The sequence below is a fragment of the Scardinius erythrophthalmus genome, assembly GCF_964197995.2.
Source record: "Scardinius erythrophthalmus genome assembly, chromosome: 2".
Classification (NCBI taxonomy): domain Eukaryota; kingdom Metazoa; phylum Chordata; class Actinopteri; order Cypriniformes; family Leuciscidae; genus Scardinius; species Scardinius erythrophthalmus.
The window spans coordinates 55,607,946-55,629,822 of NC_138222.1; the positions used below are offsets into that span (position 1 = coordinate 55,607,946).

Below are 21,877 nucleotides of genomic sequence, written 5' to 3' on the forward strand. Positions count from 1 at the left end.
AAAATCTTTTTGGTTTTTCTGTTCTCTGGCACCACCTCTTTCTTATTAATGTTATGTTTAGTGTGTCTTGTTCGAATTACTTGCATACTGCTCTGAATTTAGTGCAACAGTAACTTATTGTAAAGGTGAACTTGGAAATTAGATATGCACATTGGGCATTCAAGGTTTGAAAATAAATACAATTATGAATTTGGAACAGAAATTAACCAGGTCTTGGAACAAAATGCCCAAGTATTTAAAATATAGGGGCAAATTTATTTACTTGATCTATTCTATTGATATTCTAGTCTAGGTCAGTCGAGTTCATGGTTTAAATTCCTCTGTAGATACCGAGCCTTTATTGTGTTATGAAATTTTGTGCATTATTTGCAACGCTTCTGCAAATAATTATTCAAACTTTGAATGAGTTTAATCAAATTATTCAGTTTAAGTATTTGGGCATATAAATGGACAGCTGGGGGTGGAAAAATGCCCTCGTGAAGTAAAATTCACCAACAAATCAATTCCATGTGGCAAATAGGCACTTAATAATAAATAAAAAAGATGGGGATTGGTATAGCTACAAATAATTTCAGAAAGTTCGACAGATGAAAAAAAAAAAAAAGCACCACGTGAACCTCAAGTTTCATCGTGGCAGAATCGCAGGTGTAACAAGCCAAGCAGGAACGCTTGACTGACATAACAAAACTGACATTCTGTCAGAGAGCATGTGTGAGAGATGACTATTACAATATTTAAATATAGTAGCCTACATTCCTCACTAATACACTCTAGAATGTGGATCTGTGAGAAGAGTTCTTCCAAGCCTTTTCAGACTGAAATTGTTTCTTGTCAACGTGTGACGCACGTTAAAGCCATGTCACAAATACTATAGTCAGAGAAATGCATGCTGGTCACAACTCCACCCAGCTGCGGGAAAAAAGCCCATAGCTTAAGTAAAAGTCACCAGTCATTCTTATGGCTTAGAAGTAAATGAAGCGAACCAGGCTCTGACAAGACGAGAAGAAGAGAAATGGGGGAAGGGATGGAGTGATTGTAAGAGAAATGGTCGTAGGCCGTCTATCAGGTTGAGCCTGAATGTACTGACTCTTGCCCTCCTGCCAGCTCTACTTGCATGGCAGCAAACGTCTCCGTCTTTCAGAGCCATGTTTGCAACAGTAAAGTTACAGCGTCAAGTGCACGGGACTTCTGTCTCGTGGCTGAACTGATTTATAACGCTTTATAGAATGCAGGCCTTGCACTTAAGAATCTATCTTACTGGAAATGTTGAATTTATAAATCCCTAGAAGTTTGAAATTATAATAGTGATAATTTAGTAGTTTAATTCTGATGAAAGGATAGAGAGGTTGATGAAAAAAAAAAAAAAAAAAAGTAAAAAAACGTAAGCGAAATGTTCTGCCTCAACCGCTCCAACAGCCCAGGTGGCATACCTGTCATTCTGCAACACCTACACACTCCTTTTCTTTTTCTTTTTTTTGCTCAAAGTCTTTCTCTTTCTCTATTGCAAAAAGGCTAAATCATCTCTTCATCTTTCCACCTGTTTGCTATTTTTACCTCAGCCAGTTTTACATTTTTACATTGTGCTGATCGTGATTTTAACAGTAAAAGACTGTTAATTGGTTAAAAGAAAGAACAAAATTGTATAATTTATTGTATAATTTAAAGTGAAAACCCATAAATTGACTTTCCCAGAATTCCCTGCGTGACACTACACATTTGATGTATGTTTTCATTGAAATAACTGTTTTTTATAATCAGTTATGTACATTAGGGTTTTATGTTACATATTTCCCCGGTTTCACAGACGAGGCTTCGGTCTAGTCCCAGACTAAAATGCATGTTTGAGCTGTTTCAACTGAAAGCAACTTGCACTGACATATCATACATATGAAATTCGTCTCAAGATTCACACCAGTAATGTTTTTTTCAAAGGCACATTTATAAAAGCTACTTAAATATCCTAATTGAACTAAGGCCTAATCCTGGCTTAATCTAAGCCCTATCTGTGAAACCGGGCCCTAATGTTGTTAAATTACTGTTTATTGCAATTTATTTTTTTTTTCATGTGTGTTACCATAGTGTTTGTGTGAATGACACTGTGCACCTTCTATATATTAGTGTTTACTGTATCATAAACTACTTGTAATGAACAATGACCAGCTGTTTTTTAGTGGTTGTCTGTATTACAAAGGTACAAAACAGATATTAGTGCTTCAATACACTCTCAGAAAAAAAGGTACAAAAGCTGGCACTGTGGTGGTACCTTTTCAAAAGGTAGGCTACACTTACCTAAAAAGTGCATATTAGTCCCTCAAAGGTACATATTGGTACCAAAAGTGTACATATTAGCACTTAAATGGTACATTTTAGAACCTTTTTGAAGAGTACTGTCCCAGTGACAGCTTTTGTACCTTTTTTTTCTGAGAGTGTAGGTTGGTAAATTAACATTGTATCAGTTAATGAAATACGCTTAGTTTTTTACTGTTAATTTAAGATAAATCTGTAAGACCTAAATTGTTGCTACCTTATTTTTTTATTGTAAACTTCTGGCAACCACAGCTGCCATTTTATTTAATGTAAATTTAACCTGTCTGTTTTTTTACAGCTCATTTACATGGTTACATCCCTGGTTTGTGAGCACTCTGTAAGCCGTAGCCTTTGTAGAAGAACAGCACAATCATTTTGGAATTTATACAGAATGTCCTACTGCTAATCTATCAAACATTTCAGCAGTGAAACTGCACAAAAAAGCAGATATCTTTGCCTTCAGAAACTTGTGTTCCAACATGAAACTGGGAACTGAGTAGGCCTATTTTACTAACTGTTCAATTAGCATCATGATGAACTGTTTTGTGTACACTTGAGGTGTTTGTGTTCTGTCATCAGTTGCCTCATAAATAAAGTGTGTGTGTGTGTGTGTGTGTGTGTGTGTGTGTGTGTGTGTGTGTGTGTGTGTGTGTGTGTGTGTGTGTGTGTGTGTGTGTGTGTGTAGGATTATAGGTCTTAGAAGTTTCATGATCAATTTTTGTATTATCAGGGGCTGAGAACAAAGAGTGCAGAGTGCATTTGGCAGTTAACTAAAACTACAAGGAAACTATTTCATCACTGGCTGTTCCTAGTGCTTAATGAGAAATAAGCAATATGACAGATAGAATGAAAACTTAAATTAATCTATGGTTTAGAATTAGAAATATTACATAGAATTGGATGCTTAATGGGCTTCTTGGTGTTTACATTTTAATTGTTTGAACAGTCTTGGCTCACTTGAACATTCCCAATGTAAGGTATTTTCCGAGTTTTTTTGTTTTGTTTTTCCGTAATTTTTAGGAAAACCAAGTCGGATCACTTTCTCAAGCCAACATAATGGTTTTTAGTCATTTAAGCTGTTTCGACCATATTTAAATGCCGATATTCTCTTAAGGCGCCAGAGGAAAAACACAAAGAAAATCTTCTAGGTTTTTTACGTCAAGTATAGCCTAATGGGCGACATTAACTGTAAGATTTCTGTTTAGTTCGTCTTTGGTCGCATATTGCTTCGTAGACTATTATAAGGCCTACACTTCATTCACTTCGGTGCCACCTTGAAGCGGAATTGTTCAGATGAGAGAGAGAGAGAGAGAGAGAGAGAGAGAGAGAGAGAGAGAGAGAGAGAGAGAGAGAGAGAGAGAGAGAGAGAGAGAGAGAGAGAGAAACCGGTTGGACAGGTAAGACGTAGAGGCAGGACTGGGTCGGGTTTGTTGTCACCGTTATATTCAGACGCATGCGCATTGTTACCTGTTTCCTCATGAAATGTGTACCTGCGCTCTAATCAGCCACTGCAATTCGTTTTGTACTCCGTCGTGTTGAGCAGTTTGGACTATTTATCTGCCACAAACATCACCTCCCAACTGAACAAAGACACCTAGCTTGGTCTTAACCTAACGTTACTGGACTGAGTGAATTTCCGAGGAAGACTTCGTCCACTCGGAGTAGCGGAAGACGGCGGAAGGTGAAGCAGAAGAGGGTAAATAGAGTGGGAAACTCCACGGAAACCTGTACAGGTACAAAAAGTTTGGAGTAAAAAGGTGTGCGTATACAGCGAAGAACTCGACTTTGCTTTTCCAAATTGAGGAAGGCGCCATCCAAGGAGGACTTTACACTTACTTTGCAGTTTTATCAAAAGTAGGTCGGTGTTAAAAAAGCCTGCTGTTTAATTTTGAGAGATAGCGGGGAAGGACCTCGGGAATAGACCATGCCACGAGCTTTCCTGGTGAAGAAAACGGGACATTCACCCGGCAAAAGAAACTGGAGCAATCTGCCAGATCATGAACGCGGTGACATTTATATTCCAGGTGAGAAGATCTAAAAGTAAAAAAAAAAAACTCTTTTTTTCAGATCACAATCCGGATAACGGTACGGATGCAACAGTTCATTCCAGGGGGTCTAAAAAATATTATGTTTTTTTTTTTTTAAACCGTTGGTTTATTTATTTTTTATTATTATTTAATTTTAAATCCAACGTTTGGATTTGTCCATATTTGACCCAAACATGGGTTGAAACAACCCAGCATTTTTAGAGTGAGTTGTGTAGCCTACGGAACAGCCTTACCTAATTGATAAGCTTATTTTGTGTAGCCTATTCTTTATAGCCAATTTTTATTATTATTATTTATTTTTTAACTAGGCTATTTTATGTGATTTTAGCCTACACTAAATTAAAAGATTGCTAAATACACAACTTGCCTAAATGTAACCATTTGTGAGTGATTGAAAACTAGGCCTACTTGATCTTATAAAATAGTTTGTGAGTGTGTGTGTGTGTGTGTGTGTGTGTTAAGAGTGCCGTTATACTGCACCTTAGTTGACCTTCAGACCCAACTGTCTTCCTTATAACATGAAACTCATTGCAACACAGGTGCCAGTTTGGCCTAAGTTACACAAAACGTTAGTCGTCTGAAATTAAAAAAAAAAAAAAAAAAAAAAATCGAATAAAGCTAAACGTTTTCCCCTGAAAGCTAGGGTAGCCTACTAGACTAATCACTGTAATTAATTATAGATACATATTGGGTGATATTTACAATCAAGTTAATGATAACTGCCCGATTTTACTGTTTTTGGAAGTTAACAGTTTGGACTATCACATTTCTGCGGGTAACCTAACGGATCAACCGTTCATTATGAGCCCCTTTCTTCAGTCTCTACACACGAATCATTACAATGAGATATTCTGAGATGTAGCCTAGCCTATAATGTAGGCTATTTAAAAAAATAAAAATAAAAAAATAAAAAAAAGATATATATAGGCTATATATATTTACGGTTCACAGTTAAAAACGAAATGTGTGTCGACCTGTGCCATTTTAAAAGAATGCGTGCATGCGTTTGTCGGCCTGCGGGGTTTTGTGATCCGTTTGCGTAACAGCGCATTCATAAACTGAACCAACTTGAAAGCGAGACATTTATAGCATTGATTCATGCAGGTATGTCAGGAGGTTGTTGTAGGACACCTGTTGCATTCGTTGCCATGACGATTACCGAGTTCAAATGTGTATTTACTTACAAGGCGAGTAATTTCTTTCTTTCTTTCTTTCTTTCTTTCTTTCTTTCTTTCTTTCTTTCTTTCTTTCTTTCTTTCTTTCTTTCTTTCTAATCAATGCAGCATCCGTTTAACGCATCGTGGTCCTTTAGTTTGTCGCCCGTGATATGGTTTCGGGTTAATGTTTACAACGGTGAAGGAAATAACGGGCTTCACCGCGCTAGCTCCCTTCTCCCGCTACACCCTTAGCAAACACACACACACACACACACACACACACACACACACACACAGCGAGTGTACCTTTCACCTCACTTTTCGATATCTGACTGCTGAACAAACCCGGAGCACAGGCATTGTTATGTATTTATCGACGTCGCCTACCCACTTTATGACTCTTGTTTTAACCCATTGGTTGTTTTTAATTGTTTTATTCCGCCCTCCATGTGATGTGACGCAAATTGTTATAGTGAGGAAAATTGACTTTGAAACGTAATAAGCTAAATGACTGATAAACCAGTTTAGGATTAATGGAAACTTTACTAACTGATATGAGGTAAAACATGATGTTTTTCCCTGATTATTATGGCTTGTGCGTTTCATACATGTTCACTCAAATCAAACATATTTGTCGACATCGAATGCGGTCCCTTTTTTAAAGATAAAATTCTTTCGGTTCTAGTTCATCTTCATGTTATTGTTTGTGGTGTGACTGACTGTCTTTGAAGGGAGGGGTTGGCAAACACTTGGACAAAGGCAAAGAAACAACAATCACGGCTGTGTAGGCTACTGTGTGTGTGTGTGTGTGTGTTTGTTTATTTATGTGCTGTGTATATATATATATATATATATATATATATAATATATATGTTGCTGTATATATATCAGCTGTATATATATATATAATATTCACATGATCCTTCAGAAACAATGTTTATTATCAATGTAAAAAATTTATTCAGCAAGGAGGGATTAAATTTATCAAAAGTGACAGTAAAGACAATAAGACATTTATAATGTTACAAAAGTTTTCTATTTCAGATAAATGCTATTTCAGAAAAAAATTCTAAAAAATTGCTCACAACAGTATTCAGCATTGATAATAATAAATGTTTGTTGAGCATGCAGCAAATCATCATAGCAGAATGATTTCTGAAGGATCATGAAGACTGGAGTAATGATGCTGAAAATTCAGCTTTACCATCACAGGAATAAATTACATTTTAAAATATATTCCGATAGAAAACAGTTATTTTAAATTGTAAATATATATTTCACAATATTGCTATTTTTGTTGTATTTTGAAGTAGGAAACTTATTTTAAAAACATTAAAACATCAAACATACATTCTGGTCTCTTCAGAACTGAACTACTTAGTTGGATTTCTTCTTGACAAGAAACTGAGTTTGCTCACCGAACAAGTCTAAATGGCCGTTATGAAATATCGGTTATTGGATGCTACCGTTAGCCACTGCACCCATTAGATATTTGCATTTTAATTTGCAACTCAGTCGATTGTGCCACACCAGAATCAACAGATTCATTGTTCAGACTGCTAGTAGTGTTGGTGATCATCTAAGATCTCCATGCAACCAATGTTTTTTTGTTTTTCTCTCTCCCTGTGATCTAATAATCTCTTTATGCGTTTGCTATGATCGAACAACCTTTTAGGAAAGAACATGATAGTTTACCGTCTAACATTTGCAGATTATTCATCTGATGTATTGTGTTGCATGGAGGTTTGTATAAAGGGAGCTCAAGCCTGTGCCTCTAGCCCAGCTGGTCTGACTGGTAAAGCAGTAACAGGAGTGGTTTGACTTCAGCCCGGCACAATACACTCACACACTCATGCTCACCCGCCAACCCACCCACTCACACTCGCACTCTCACACACCTGGCCCAGAGGCACAACTGTCCCCCTTAGCCTCGAGAGCCACATACACACCCAGTTTCTGATTGTCTAGCAATCACATCCTTCATCTTCAGCTGTGTGGGATGTAATCCACACTTGTTCACGAGGCCAAGATGTTATGAGGGAAAGATTTGTACACCTGCAATACTCAAGCAAACATTGTGGTGACACAATGAAAGATGTTTTCTGCTCTGACTCAGCTTGCATTTCTAATTTTGACGTTTCTTCCAGTCTCCATGTCTCCCGTTGCTCTGCGAGAGGAGAGCGAAGCCAGTCCCGCAGAGGTGGCGTTGTGTCTGTCCACACGCAAGGACCACAGCATCTACACGTACAACCAGATGTACACCGATGACCCTGGCGCAGTGGTCCCTGCCGCTGAGCTCCCATCATGCACTGCTCTAGGCCAGAGTCCAGAGACCGAGCACATCCGAAGCGCGCACAACAATACGTACGTGCGCACTAAAATAAAGGTGAGGCTTCTGGAAAATGTTTGCTTATGCTATGTTGATCTAAGATCTAGTTTCGGCAGCATTAAGCAGTCATATTCAGCTGTCGTGCTATTGTGCCACTATTTGACATAATTGATTTGTCTTTCCCTATTGCTTATGTGTCTCTGTGTGTGTGTGTGTGTGTGTGTGTGTGTGTGTGTAGGCAGTTATACTCATATCATTTTACTAGTTCGAATGTTTACACTGCCACTAATTTCGTCTTTATATTCCCCTCTTTGTTTGTTATTTGGCTGCAGGTCACCACAGGTGAGCTTCCCATAGAGGTCCCACCAGCTGTCCCTAATGTAACTACAAGTCCACCTGTTCCTATAGGGACACCTTGCTCACCTCCTGTGGCTAAGTCCTCTGCAGCGCAGTCACGGAGCAATACCTATGTTTGCCAGGTGTGTGAAAAAGTTTTCCAGTTCCAGCGCATGCTAAACAGACACCTGAAGTGTCACAGCGAGCAGAAGAGGCACTTGTGCGACTTTTGCGGAAAGGGCTTTAACGACACCTTCGATCTCAAGAGGCATGTCCGCACACACACAGGTGAGAGATTCGCCGGTTCGCGATGAAATTGAAGTTGCAATAAATCGATTGTTTTGCAATGTGACGTACATCTGAGTGTAATGATTATCAAAAAATAATTAAATTGAGATAATTCTATTTAAAATGTAAAGTCTGGTCTCATTGGCTCTCAAATTGGTCTCAGAATCTCATTGGCTGCAGGATCAGCAGAGGCCAATCAGCTTGTGCCATGCAGCAATGATGTGATTCACACATTCACGCCTTCTAGAGTTTCATGACTGAACTAGATATACACACACACAGGCCACTGTATGGAATAATAAGGATTTTCTAAATATAACTCTTGAATGGTTGTGGAATATTAAGCAGCAGTTTTCAGCATAATAATAGTTAATTATAAACTGCAATAATAATTGAGCCCCCAATCAGTATGTTATAATGATTTTTTATCATGAAAATTTAAATGCAGCCGTGGTTAGACTTCTTTCAAAAAACATTAAAATATTAATTACAAACTTTTGACTGTGTGTGTGTGTGTGTGTGTGTGTGTAAGTGTGTGTGTGTGGGTGTGTGACTTTTTTTTAGTCCCCATGAGGAAATAGGCATATAAATCAATTCATTAAAATGCAGGAAGTTTTCTGTGAGGGTTGAGTCAAGGGTTAGGGGATACAATATACAGTTTACAGTATAAAAATCATTATGTCTAAAGGAAAGTCCCCATAAAACATGAAAACCCAACATGTGTTTGTATGCGTGCGTGTGTGTGTCATATACACACACACTGCTGTGCAAAAGTTTGGGATCAGTAAGATTTTAATATTTTTAAAAGTCTCTTCTGCACAGCAAGGCTGCATTTATTTATTTTATTTGATTATAAAAACGAAAAATAGTAATATTGTGAAATATTATTACAATTTAAAATTACTTTTCTATTTGAAAATATTATAAAATGTAATTTATTCCTGTGATCAAAGCTGAATTTTCAACATCATTACTCCAGTCTTCAGTGTCACATGATCCTTCAGAAATCATTCTGATATGATGATTTTATTGCTCAAGAAACATTTATTATTAATGTTGAAAACAGTTGTGTAACAATTTTTTTCAGGATTCTTTGATTAATAAAAAGTTCAAAAGAACAGCATTTATCTGAAATATAAACTTTTTTCAAATAGAAAACAGTTATTTTAAATTGTAATAATATTTCACAATATTGCTGTTTTTTTGTTTTTGTTTTTAAATTCAAATAAATGCAGCCTTGGTGAGCATAAAACACTTCTTTTACAAACATTTAAAAAAAATTGTGTGTGTATATATATATATACATACTGTGTGTGTGTGTGTGTGTATATATATATATATATATATATATATATATATATATATAATATATACACATAATACACATATACACACACACGCACACTATGGATGAATCATTGACAATAATATCTATAACATGCTTTTGCAAAATAGATAGGGTGAATTTGCATTTCATGGCAACTTGATGGTTAGTTAAAAACCCTACTGTCATTTCCTTCTCAGTTTGAATCCCCAGTTTTTATTTTTTTTACCTGCAGAACATTTAGCTACGTTAGACCAACATGCGAAACGCCTTCGCCTTTTTAAATCAAGAACATTCTTCTCGCAGGTGTCCGTCCATACAAGTGCAGTCTCTGTGAGAAGGCCTTCACCCAGCGCTGCTCTCTGGAGTCCCACATGAAGAAGATCCACGGCGTCACGCAGCAGTACGCTTACAAAGAGCGCCGCAGCAAGCTGTACGTCTGCGAAGAGTGTGGCCATACTGCATCTACCCAGGATGCACTGGTGCGCCACCTCCACACTGAACATCCAGACAGTGTCCTCCTGCGGGCCAAGGCGGCGCGAAGACTGTCCCCGTCAGCGAACGCTAAAGACGACGGCTCCCAACCTGGATCCCCTCTCTCACTTCACAGCGATGATACTGGCTCAGGAGGATTCTCCCTATAAAAATATGTTTTTATATACAAAGGGATGTGATTGATGTGCATTCTGATGATTTATCGTTTCATTCAGAGTGCGAGGGAGGAGGGAAATTAAAAAGGGGGAAAGTGAAGTCATGCAAAATGCTGTTTTTATGGCAGTACGCTGAAATTCAGTTTACACTTTTGTTGTACTTTTCCCTGTGAAACCACACAAAAGCAGACGATGATGTCCACTACAGCATAAGTATGCACTACTTCACTTTACATATTGATGAGATGAAACACAACTCAGGAGAAATACACACATGAATGTGATATTAAATGGCTCCATTTGTACTGTATGGGACATTCATTTTATGTAGCAATGTTTCAACACTAAAATAATGCTGTTATGAACTCTACTGATAGTTATTATCAGTGGTCTCTGAATGTTTGATGTAAGGGATTTCGAAAGGGAATTAATTTTGTGTTGCTAATTACTGCTTTATGTAATATATGTATGCATAAATTTATCATAAAAAGATTTATATTTATCCTGGTGTAGTTTTATATTAGCTGGGCTATGTTTAAACATTTTTGCTGTAGATTTTATACATTTGTTTTCACATGTAACAGCCTTCTTGTGTGTGTGTTTTTTTTTTTGGGTGGCATTATTGTTTTTTTGTACTTTTTTACATTCAAAAGCATCATCAATATATAACGTAATTTCTTGTCATTGTTTGTTTAAATAAGTAGACTGTCTGTGTCATTCTATTTTGGTGATCATCACAACACACCTCAACAATAAATGTTTTTGTTGATGGTTTGAAAACGAGTGTGGTTCATTCACCTGTGTTGTTTTAGGAATAGGCAACATTGCTATCAGAAACTCAACTACTTTGTTAGAACTTAATTATTGATATTCTAAAGTAGGCTTCTTTTTATGCATGATTGCTTGCATGCCAACTAGTATGGGGGAGATAAGAGCAATAAAGCATTATGGAATTTGCATGTGAGAGAGAGAGAGATTCAGTGGGTGGATGTTGGTGTTGGCGGATTCCAGATCCTTGTTTGGTCTTGTTCATGGAATCCAGTGTCTGTTTCATTGCGGGGCCATCAGGCATTAACAGCTCAGAGGTGCCTATCCCTTTAGAACCGTTATTTTCAACACCAACAAATTCAGTACCACCCTTTTCAAACTGCACAAGAATTTCTTGTTTAAAACAAACAGAAGTTGAAGCGAAATAGCAAATGTACTTTTAAAGGTATAGTTCACCCCAAAATTAAAATTATTTAAAAAAAATAAAAAAAAATAATTTATAACGCTCATGTTGTTCCAAACCTGTATGAATTTCTGTCTTCTGCGGAACTCAAAAGAAGATATTTTGAAGAATGTTACCAAACATTTGATGGGCTCCATTGACTTCCATAGTATGGAAAAAAAATACTATGGAAGTCAATGGGGCCCATCAACTGCTTACCCATATTCTTATTCTACATATCTTCTTTTGTGTTCAGCAGAGGAGAGAAATTCATACAGGTTTGGAACAACTTGAGGGTGATTAAATGAGGACAAAATGTTCATTTTTGACATTTTTGGGTCAGCTTATCCCTTTAAGTTGGGTTGGGTAAATATACTGTAGTTGTATAATACTGTGAAACATTCACCTAAACATAATCCAACCATATTGTGAAATAATGGTAAACTAATTAGGCTGTTTTTATCCACTGAATATGTCGTGTTTCTTCATTTTGAGCTTGACTAAAATGCACCATCAACCCTCTGAGTGGCGCTACTCGTGTCATCGTCGGACGGAAATGACGCAGATACGGTGCTTTCGAAAACACAGGCGGGGAAACATTGTGGCAACTAAACTATATGTAAATAAAGAATCACAGTTAATCTAATATAATAACTTACGTGCATTTTAAAAGATGATCACTCTAGCTATCATTTAATCCGAATTTTAGCACATTGTTTGCAAGCAAACAAGCTCATTCAGTTTTTAGTAAGCGTGCATAGCGTTACATATTTCAGTTAACGTTATTGTAACTCAGCTTTGGAGTCTTCGTTGCCTAGTGTTTATCCAATCTTGTATAATGCGGTTGCATTACGAACATTTAAGCAACTTGAATCTGTTTAACTTCTGATAGGATGTGAATATGCCTGGGGATCAGGTGTGTTTGGGTCGCAAGCGCCCGCTTCCCTCGTGCCCGAACCCTCTGTTCCTGCAGTGGTTAACAGAGTTACGTGACAGCGCCAAAGAGAAGGGCATGAAAACACAGTATGTGTACCAGAAGGTGAGCGAAAGTGTTGGGTTTAATAGATCTTATTTACAGCTGCGCCATTTTTGTGTCGGGAATGAAAGCGAGGCTGTGAGGGAGAGTGGGTTGTTGCTGGCTAAACACTGCATCTTTCCAAGAGAATGCAGTAGACAAAAAACTTCTGATATTTTGAGCTGTGGATAATTATAAGTGATCTAGGAGCTTTTGTACAGTGAATGCCATTGAAAACACGGTCATTGCCATTGAAAGTATGCCTCTCCCATACGTAAAATACATATTTTACATGCACTGTTATTAAATTGTGAACCACTACATTATAGTGATCATAAACACAGCTCAAACTGCTGCGTAACACGAGAATGAACCTCATTGGTTCTCGCTGAAGCTAAAAAGTGATGCGTAACACGAGAATGAACCTCATTGGTTCTTGCTGAAGCTCAAAAGTGATGCGTAACACGAAAATTAACCTCATTGGTTCTCGCTGAAGCTCAAAAGTGATGCGTAACACAAGAATGAACCTCATTGGTTCTCGCTGAAGCTCAAACGTGATGTGTAACACGAGAATAAACCTCATTAGTTCTCGCTGAAGCTCAAACATGATGCGTAACACAAGAATAAACCTCATTGGTTCTTGCTGAAGCTCAAAAGTGATGCGTAACACAAGAATGAACCTCCTTGGTTCTTGCTGAAGCTCAAAAGTGATGCGTAACACGAGAATAAACCTCAGTGGTTCTCGCTGAAGCTCAAAAGTGATGCGTAACACGAGAATAAACCTCAATGGTTCTCGCTGAAGCTCAAACTTGATGCGTAACACGAGAATGAACCTCATTGGTTCTCGCTGAAGCTCAAACTTGATGCGTAACACGAGAATTAACCTCATTGGTTCTCGCTGAAGCTCAAAAGTGATGCGTAACACAAGAATAAACCTCATTGGTTCTCGCTGAAGCTCAAACTTGATGCGTAACACGAGAATTAACCTCATTGGTTCTCGCTGAAGCTCAAACGTGATGCGTAACACGAGAATAAACCTCATTGGTTCTCGCTCGACAAGCAAACATGCTTTAGCTTTGTTTACCACAGCTAATGTTTATATGTGAATAAAAGCCTATATTCAATCTGTTCATCATATAAAGCGATCGAGTCTCTTCAGAAGATGTATAAACTTTTTGAAGCTTCAAAGTGGTAGTAGCCTTGCTTTCATACCTGTCATGGCGCTGCCCTGAATAAGGTCTATTTCGAATGTTTGATTTAACTGACTGTAAATATGTAAATTATCTCATTAGAATATGCTAAACTGATTAAACCCAGCAATTACAATGTTATGCTATTTCACAGGCCATAAACTCTTTGAAAAAATATCCTCTCCCGCTAAAAAACGGAAAAGAGGCGAAGATCCTGCAGAATTTCGGCGACGGGATCTGCAAGATTTTGGACGAGCGATTGCAGAGGCATTATCGGGAAACCGGTGCGGGACTTCAGTCTAGTGAAGACGTAGATTTTCCCTTAATTCACAATCTACTGGCATTATGTTTACATGCTTCTGTTTGTTTGATTTTCCTGAAAGGTTCTGATGCTCCAATCCAGTTGACTAGCCATACAAGCAACATGGCTTCCTCTAAACAGATGGACGAACCTCAGAAGAAACTTTCCGGAAACTTGGGTGAACATATGGTCGGTTTAAGGATGAAATGAGTTGTGCGTACTTGTCTGAGAAAACTAATGACAAACTTCTTGCAGAAACGAACACAAATAGAAGGAATAAAGGAGAAGGGAACTAGGAAAAAGAGAGAGTATGTGCCACAGAAGAGGTCTGGAGGTTACGCTGTACTGCTCACTTTGTATAGACACACACAGGTAAAACAAGCACATTTATTGTCATGTTGTTTTGCATTATAGCCCACAGTAGTCTTTTTTTTAACGGTTTACAAGTTATCGTTAAAAATGACCTCCCCTGTGGAGAAAATGAATGTGATTATTACTCCCGACTGCTGTACTCTGTTTTGTCCTGTGTTTTGTAGATGCCTGGCAGTAAAGGCTTCATGTTTAGGAATGAACTACAAACTGAGGCACAACCCTTGTGTGATAAGTCCTTCACAGTGGTGAGGCCAACAACACACTTCCACAAAGGATTTACCGCTATAACCGCTGTCTGTAGCCTGAGTATGTCTTATCCCTCTACATATAGCCTGATCTTGGTTGCAAGTACACGGCGTGGTCCTCGGTGAGCACGCTTATTCAGAAAGACCTGTTGGTGAAGACACACAATCCTGCCAGGTAAACCAGATCTGCAATCACAGCTCAGAAGTTCTGCTTTCATTTGAGTTCTGTTGATCTTCATCGCTCTCTTTTCTTGTTTTATTTCAGGTATTCATTGACTGACCAGGGTTTGGCTTTAGCTGAGAGGCTTGATTCAGAAGAGACAGGGATGACTAAAGAACACGTGGAGCAAAGGAGTGAAGAAGAAAACTCTCACGATGGACCAGATGTTGTAGACCTGACTTTGGAGGAGGAGGAGGAGGAAGAGAAAGAGAAAGCGAGTCGGTGGGTACAAGCTTTTGCGTAAATGCAAGGACATATGTTAAAGTTTCCATTTTTGTTTTTTTAGATCATATCAGGCTATTTTGAGTAGCAAAATTCACTAATATTTAAAATCAACCATTTTTGTTTTTTCATGGAATATTGTAGTATTTAGTATAAATGATTTATCCATACACATCATTTTTTTTCAAATTCATGTGCCCTTATAATCTTCAGCCAAAATATCTCCCTAACCTCCCTCTTGAACAACATCCTTCTCTTCTCTGATGATGTGTTTACTGGCGTGAGGGCGGGACAACCTGTCACTCACATGAGATCGACCAATAGCAAACCACAACCATCAAACCATTCGAGCTGCTTCACTCAAATATAGGCCAAAATAGGGAAGAAAAGACTATCGCAACTTCTGTTTCATGTTGACTTTACAGTTTTGCGCGCACATAAAGCCGCCTCTTGTCCTAAATTGAGTAATTTTTCGCTGCTTATTGCGCTTAAACAGTCAAATACACAAAAAATAATGTCAAAATGCCGGTCTTTATTGAGTAGTCACATAAACACAGTCAGTAATGTTTTAAGTGAACGTCAACTGTTGAGAAAGAAAACGCATGTGTAACAGTATAATGGATCCGTGCGTCAGGTCTTAAAGTGACAGCAGCCTAATATATCTGCTGCTAAATTATGAGATAATATAAAAAATATCTATATGGCAGCTTTTCCTCGTTGTATCGATGTCAAAATTGTGGCCAGTGAAAATTCTGAGTGGCTAGTAACTTTGGAAAACCACTAGCCATAGTGACTGGTGAGCAAAAAAGTCAATGTCAAGCCCTGATTGTAGCATATTAACTGTAGAAACATTCCAGGTCCAGCAAGTCTTCAGAAAGGCCTGCTACAGCTCTTCCTGTAAATCAAGCCAGAGGTCTTCTCTCCGAGTCAGATGCCAAAGGAGAATCCCAAACTTCTGAGACAGGGAGAACAGCAATGGGTTGGCATCTTCCACCTGGATCTTATGATATTGTGTTGTGCGTTGACTTCATCGAGACAACTGGGTAAGATAAAAAAGTTTATGTGTGTGGTACAACTTATATCAATATAAGTTTATTTCAAGTTGAATGCGTTGTTTTATAAAACAGGAAATAGCTAGTAGAGTTATATTAGTTACATTGTGAACTCAACAGGGGAAGCAGTGGTCGCAAACAAGAGTTGGCCAAGGAATTGCAAAGGAATGCTGTGACCTTTGACATCAGGAAACTGAATGTAGGGGACTTCCTTTGGGTGGCACGTGAGAAAGTGACACCTGTTCCTGGTAGGTCAACTTCGCCATGCTTTACTGAGATGCAGGACTACTTAATAACCAGCAGATGGCAATGTTGTTCTTCTCAGAAGAAATGCACAAGAAAAGTTTAATAGATGATAATAATAATATAATAAAACATTTGTATTTATATAGAGCCTTTCCAACACCCAAAGATAGGTTTAAGGAACAAATGAAGATCAAATTAAGTCATTTTTATACAGTGATTCTCAATCTTTGCGACTTCAGCGCTCTTTTTCCAAGACAATATTCAAAGGCTCTGTTATCTAAGCTAATATGTACCTCTAGTACTTATGTTGTAGTGAACTAAAAAATATAATGTCAGTTTAATAATTTTTAATTTTTTTTTGCATTTTAATAAAGATTGTCAATATACAAGTAACTTTATATAATTTTAAGACGTATTGAGGCCCTCCTGGAAGCTTGCTGATGCCTCCTAGTGGGACCACTGTTTTAATAGTTTAATCCATAATAGTAATAATAAACAATAATAATTATTATTGATTACATGTATAAAAACCATGTGTCTTCCTCCAGGGCAGCTGCGTCCACCAGTGGGAAAGGAGCTAGTGCTTGATTACATCATTGAGAGGAAGAGGATGGATGATCTCTGTGGAAGCATCATCGATGGACGCTTCAGAGAGCAGAAGGTTGAGGAAATTCTCTTTATAAAGTTATGAAAATGAACTGTCGCATTTTTTTAGATTATTTTTTTTACTTTTTCCTTTATTATTTTAACATTTATTTTATGTAACTTAAATGTAATTTATCCATTTTAAATAGTATATTTATTCTGTCATTTATTTTTCATGTATTTTTTTTTTTAGATTTATTTATTCCCACATGTATTTATTTTATTATATTTATTTAGACATTTATTTATTTTTTTATTTCTGTGTGACACTGAAATGTGAGGCGGTCCTTGCTTAGCTCCTGTGCGTCATTGGTCGAGAGCTCACGTACAGCAATAGAGATCAGAGTTTGCTACGAGACAGATCAGATCAACTGGAGAGTTGCAAGTTATTTTCAAAGATTCGTGTCGATGTCGAATTGTTTCCTAGTGACCAGTGAAGTAAATGATGGATGTTCGATCCTTCATATTTATCTGCTTTCTAAATATAGTGAAAAGTTGCACGATTCTGGATAAATTGTGATTCTCCCAAGATTCCAAATAGACGACTAAACAAAATTGGAATTAATTATATATGTATTTTTTTTTAAATCAGATTGAATGAATGATTTAACGACTCTCTCATAGATTTCACTTGTCATTGGAAAAATCTGTGTTTTTAAACAAATCTCTTGAAAGAATGATTCAATGACTACTGTATTTTTTTTATACTTTTCACATGTCGCCACCAACTGGTCTAATGATGTAATTGATGCTTCTTTTTTTTTTTTTTTTGTCAAACTATAATCTTTTTTTTGCCCGAACTATAAACTTTTATCCCAGAACTTCTGTGATCATTTGAAGCTTGTTGTCATTTCTGAATAAGATTGTGCCTGTGTTTGATTCGAGATCGCGATCTTTTAACGATTAATCATGCAGTTCTAGTGAACAGATTTGTGACTTTCCTAATATATGTTCCATCATTTTCCCGTTTATATTTTCTGTTGCCTTCTCGTTCTCAGTTTCGACTGAAGAGGTGTGGTCTGCGTAAGCCCATTTATCTAGTGGAGGAGTGTGGATCGGCGGCGGCTCATCTCAGTTTACCAGAGAGTACATTACAACAGGCTATAGTCAATACCCAGGTATACATCAGGCCGTAAAGACAGGCATGCAATAGCGGATGATGATGTGATTGATTGTGTATAATTGCAGGTGGTTGACGGCTTCTTTGTGAAGCGTGTTCAGGATGTGAAAGAGTCTGCTGCTTACCTCACCATCATGACCAGATATCTGCAGAAACTCTACCAGGTTTGTTTTAAAGCCCAATCAATGCACTATGTGTAAATCACTTATTATTTTATATCACTTAATATTTCCTAATTTATGGGGGGGGTTTTTTGTTTTGCTTTTATATCCTCAGAATTGCACATTATTCTGTCGCTCCAGAGAGCTGGAGGGTGATAGAGAAGATGACATGGAGAATACAGCGAACCTCTCCTGTTCTCTCATGTCCTTCACAGAGTTTAACTATGGGGCTGTCAAGAACAAGGTAATGTGAAAACAAATCAATGGGCTTCTGAGAAAGTAGAGTTGCACTGATATTAAAATCATGTATGATATGATTTGCTGACATGAAAATAGTTATTGCTGATACTATAAATGGCAATATTAAAAATCTATACTAAAATAAAAATATAACACTAAAATCAAGAAGCAGTATTATGATGCTTGAGTAAATTAACACAGTATTATAATGTACACTGAAATATGTCAAATATTTATTTTTAAATGAGTCTTGCTAAAAGATTTATATATATATAGTTCTGCTAATGAACTTTGTTGTGCTGATAATATTGTTCATCTCTTTTTGGTAACACTTTACAGTAAGATTTTCATGTTAATTAACTACATTAGTTAACATGAACTAACAATGAAAAATACTTCTAAGCATTTATTAATCTTAGTTCATTTTAATTTCACCATTTACTAATACATTATTAAAATCCAAATTTGTTATTATTCAATGGATTTAAACTAACGTGATCTAAGAATGAGCTGTATTTTTAATAACTAACAATAGTTATGTTTCTATCCAACTATTTTTATGTGCATTTTGGGATATTGTATAAAAAACGCTGGATGGAAACATCAAGATGTGCAGAAATTCTAAAAATGCACATAAAAAAACATAAGCACTCAAAGACATTGGCATAAATTACGATGGAAACACATTTACTGAATAAATTCCTTGATGCACCGCAAAAATCTCACGTGACTTTGCCTCAACAGTGGATGTGATTGAATAACTGGACTAACCAGTGGATCAGATTCATCGCAGCATCTCAAATGTTGGTTTGATAATTCTGAAATGCCTAAGCCAAAGTCTGTCATCAGAATGATTTGGTTTAATTCCCTCCCTGAAGCGTCTCACATGATTGTTCACAAACACCAGCATCCAAACACAAGATGAACATGACAGCGTTTATTGTGTTTCATCCGTGCGCTCTGAGACTCAAGTCATTTATGATGTAGGAGAAAAGGATTTTCTTATTAAATCTAATCATTTCTAATCAAGATCTCTCTCTCTCTCGCACAAACACAGTGCCAGACAGTGCGGGAAGTATTTGCTCGACAGCTTATGCAGATCAGTGGAGTCTCTGGTGATAAAGCAGCCGCTGTTCTCGAACACTACAGCACAGTCAGCAGGTGCGACTCGCTCTCTACTACTGCACAAACATATTAAAACTCATTTACATTCCACTATCACAGACACCCGCTCATTAAATTACAGTGTATCGCCCCGCTAACACAGACACGCACTCTTCAAAACACTCATTGTCATTCTACTATTGCAGACACTTACTGACGTATGAATTAAAAATGCCTTTTTACGTGTTCCTCATCGATTCCTTGGTAACTCATGCAGATGACATAAGGTCGTGTCATTTTACCTCTTAAAGGGATAGTTCAGCCTAAAATTAAAATTCTGCCATCATTTACTCGCCCTCAAGTTGTTCCAAACTTGTATGAGTTTCTTTCTTCTGCTGAACACAAAAGAAGATATTTTGAAGAATGTTGGTTACCAGACAGTTGACGGCACACATTGATTTTCATGGTAGGAAGAAAAATACTATGGAAGTTTTCAACATTCTTCGAAATATCATCTTTTGTGTTCAGCAGAAGGAGGAAACTCATAATTTACTCACCCTCAAGTTGTTCCAAACCTGTATGACAAAATTTTCATTTTTGGGTGAACTATCCCTGATTTGGGTGAATCATTTGGAAAATGCTGTTGTCTCATGCCTCATCGATTTCTTTGTTTTTAAACCATTCATTCTTTCTCTAGTTTATTGCAAGCATATGACCAATGCTCCAGTGAAACCGAAAAAGAGAAGCTTCTTTCATCTATCAAATATGGAAAACTCAAAAGGTTTGTTTTTTTTGTACTAAAATCTAGTGTTTTGCTAGATCTCTCTCTCTCTCTCTCTCTCTCTCTCTCTCTCTCTCTCTCAAAAGTGACTTGCATTTAATTTATCAAAAATATTAAGCAGCTCAACTATTTTCAACATTGAAAATCATAATAAATGTTTCTTGAGGTTCAAATCAGCATATTAGAATGATTTCTGAAGGATCATGTGACACTGAAGACTGGAGTAATGATGCTGAAAGTTCAACTTTGATCACAGGAATAAATTTAATTTTAAAATATAGTCAAAAAGATATTTTAAATTGTAGTAGTATTTCACAATAGTACTGTTTTTACTCTAATTTGCCTTGGTGAGCAAAATAGATTTTATTATTATTATTATCATGATATTTTATGATGTATATGTTTGTATTGTTATTGCAGGAATCTTGGACCAGCCTTGAGTCGCACTATATATCAGCTTTACTGTACATGTGGACCTCTGTCATAGGCTTTCACCTTATTAAAAACACAAATGTGTGGTGCACTTCAGTTTAATCATTGTATTATAATTTTTCTGTTTGTTGACTCAAATAATGTCTAAAGCAATAAAGGTGTAAATTTCAGTTTTTCAAACCCCTCAGGAGTATTGCATTTTATTCTGGCTGTTCTATTCTGTTTCAAATCAAAAATTGCTGTGCCCAAGCGTTTAAGCACTGAAGCGTATGATTTCAAAAAGGCAAAATATGCATTAAAATGAAGGAGAGGGGGTATTGGTGCAATGGATTGGGACTAGCAGTGTGGGGCAGGTGGGTGACATCAGTGTAGGTAACAGCAGCTCTGCCTTCCAGGAGACTGGAGGGGGACACCGCTGACGTCCTCTGAATCTCCCTCAAGAAGAAACACGCATATCGACAAAAACAAGTAGGGCGCCTTCCTTGCCGCGTATCCACGCTGGTTGCTTTCTGGGAATGTGTTTTGACGTTTTGCTCCCTGCATCCCGCGAACAGACAGGCGCGTGCGTTTTAATATCCTCGATGCATTCTCTTGTCTTCATCCATGCCTCTGGATACACAGCCGGAATGATAACAACAACAACCTCATCATCATCATCATCATCATCATCACAGTGAAGGGGATGCAGCTGGTGGTGAAATGGTCAGAACCGAGAGACTATTTGAGAAAATATGCATGCACTTGATGTGTGAAGGGCAAGGAGGAGACGGAGAATGCGGGTGTGTGATGTGGCGTTGATCATGCGACTTCGCCCAGGCTGCCGCTCTCGAGAAACCGTGTCGGGACCCGCGGCGGATGGGGTGACTTACCCGCAGGGGAAGA

The 21,877-nt window shown here is 37.5% G+C and overlaps 2 protein-coding genes across 2 annotated transcripts; both read left to right on the top strand.

The window, feature by feature from the left end:
- Positions 1-3,716: 3,716 nt before the first annotated feature.
- Positions 3,717-11,215, top strand: ovol1a (ovo-like zinc finger 1a). The gene is made up of 4 exons (XM_081358968.1): positions 3,717-4,331; positions 7,660-7,898; positions 8,174-8,465; positions 10,096-11,215. Exons 1-4 carry the CDS (start codon positions 4,232-4,234, stop codon positions 10,431-10,433), a joined length of 969 nt encoding a protein of 322 aa, XP_081215094.1. The 5' UTR covers positions 3,717-4,231; the 3' UTR covers positions 10,434-11,215.
- Positions 11,216-12,173: 958 nt separating this feature from the next.
- On the top strand, positions 12,174-21,179 carry mus81 (MUS81 structure-specific endonuclease subunit). The gene is made up of 17 exons (XM_081394157.1): positions 12,174-12,268; positions 12,542-12,688; positions 14,009-14,138; positions 14,238-14,344; positions 14,411-14,527; positions 14,692-14,772; positions 14,859-14,947; positions 15,038-15,214; positions 16,072-16,257; positions 16,387-16,514; positions 17,061-17,173; positions 18,156-18,275; positions 18,346-18,441; positions 18,554-18,682; positions 19,736-19,839; positions 20,480-20,563; positions 20,984-21,179. The coding sequence occupies exons 1-17, from the start codon at positions 12,206-12,208 to the stop codon at positions 21,048-21,050; spliced, it is 1,938 nt and encodes a 645-aa protein (XP_081250283.1). The 5' UTR covers positions 12,174-12,205; the 3' UTR covers positions 21,051-21,179.
- Positions 21,180-21,877: the final 698 nt, after the last annotated feature.

Bases quoted from the DNA above. Each gene is read 5' to 3' on its own strand.
- ovol1a (XM_081358968.1), top strand. From the start codon at position 4,232: ATGCCACGAGCTTTCCTGGTGAAGAAAACGGGACATTCACCCGGCAAA. The intron at 4,332-7,659 runs GTGAGAAGATCT...CGTTTCTTCCAG, and splicing joins CGGTGACATTTATATTCCAG to TCTCCATGTCTCCCGTTGCT. The intron at 7,899-8,173 runs GTGAGGCTTCTG...ATTTGGCTGCAG, and splicing joins ACGTGCGCACTAAAATAAAG to GTCACCACAGGTGAGCTTCC.
- mus81 (XM_081394157.1), top strand. From the start codon at position 12,206: ATGACGCAGATACGGTGCTTTCGAAAACACAGGCGGGGAAACATTGTG. The intron at 14,773-14,858 runs GTGAGGCCAACA...CTCTACATATAG, and splicing joins GTGATAAGTCCTTCACAGTG to CCTGATCTTGGTTGCAAGTA. The intron at 19,840-20,479 runs GTGCGACTCGCT...TTCTTTCTCTAG, and splicing joins CACTACAGCACAGTCAGCAG to TTTATTGCAAGCATATGACC.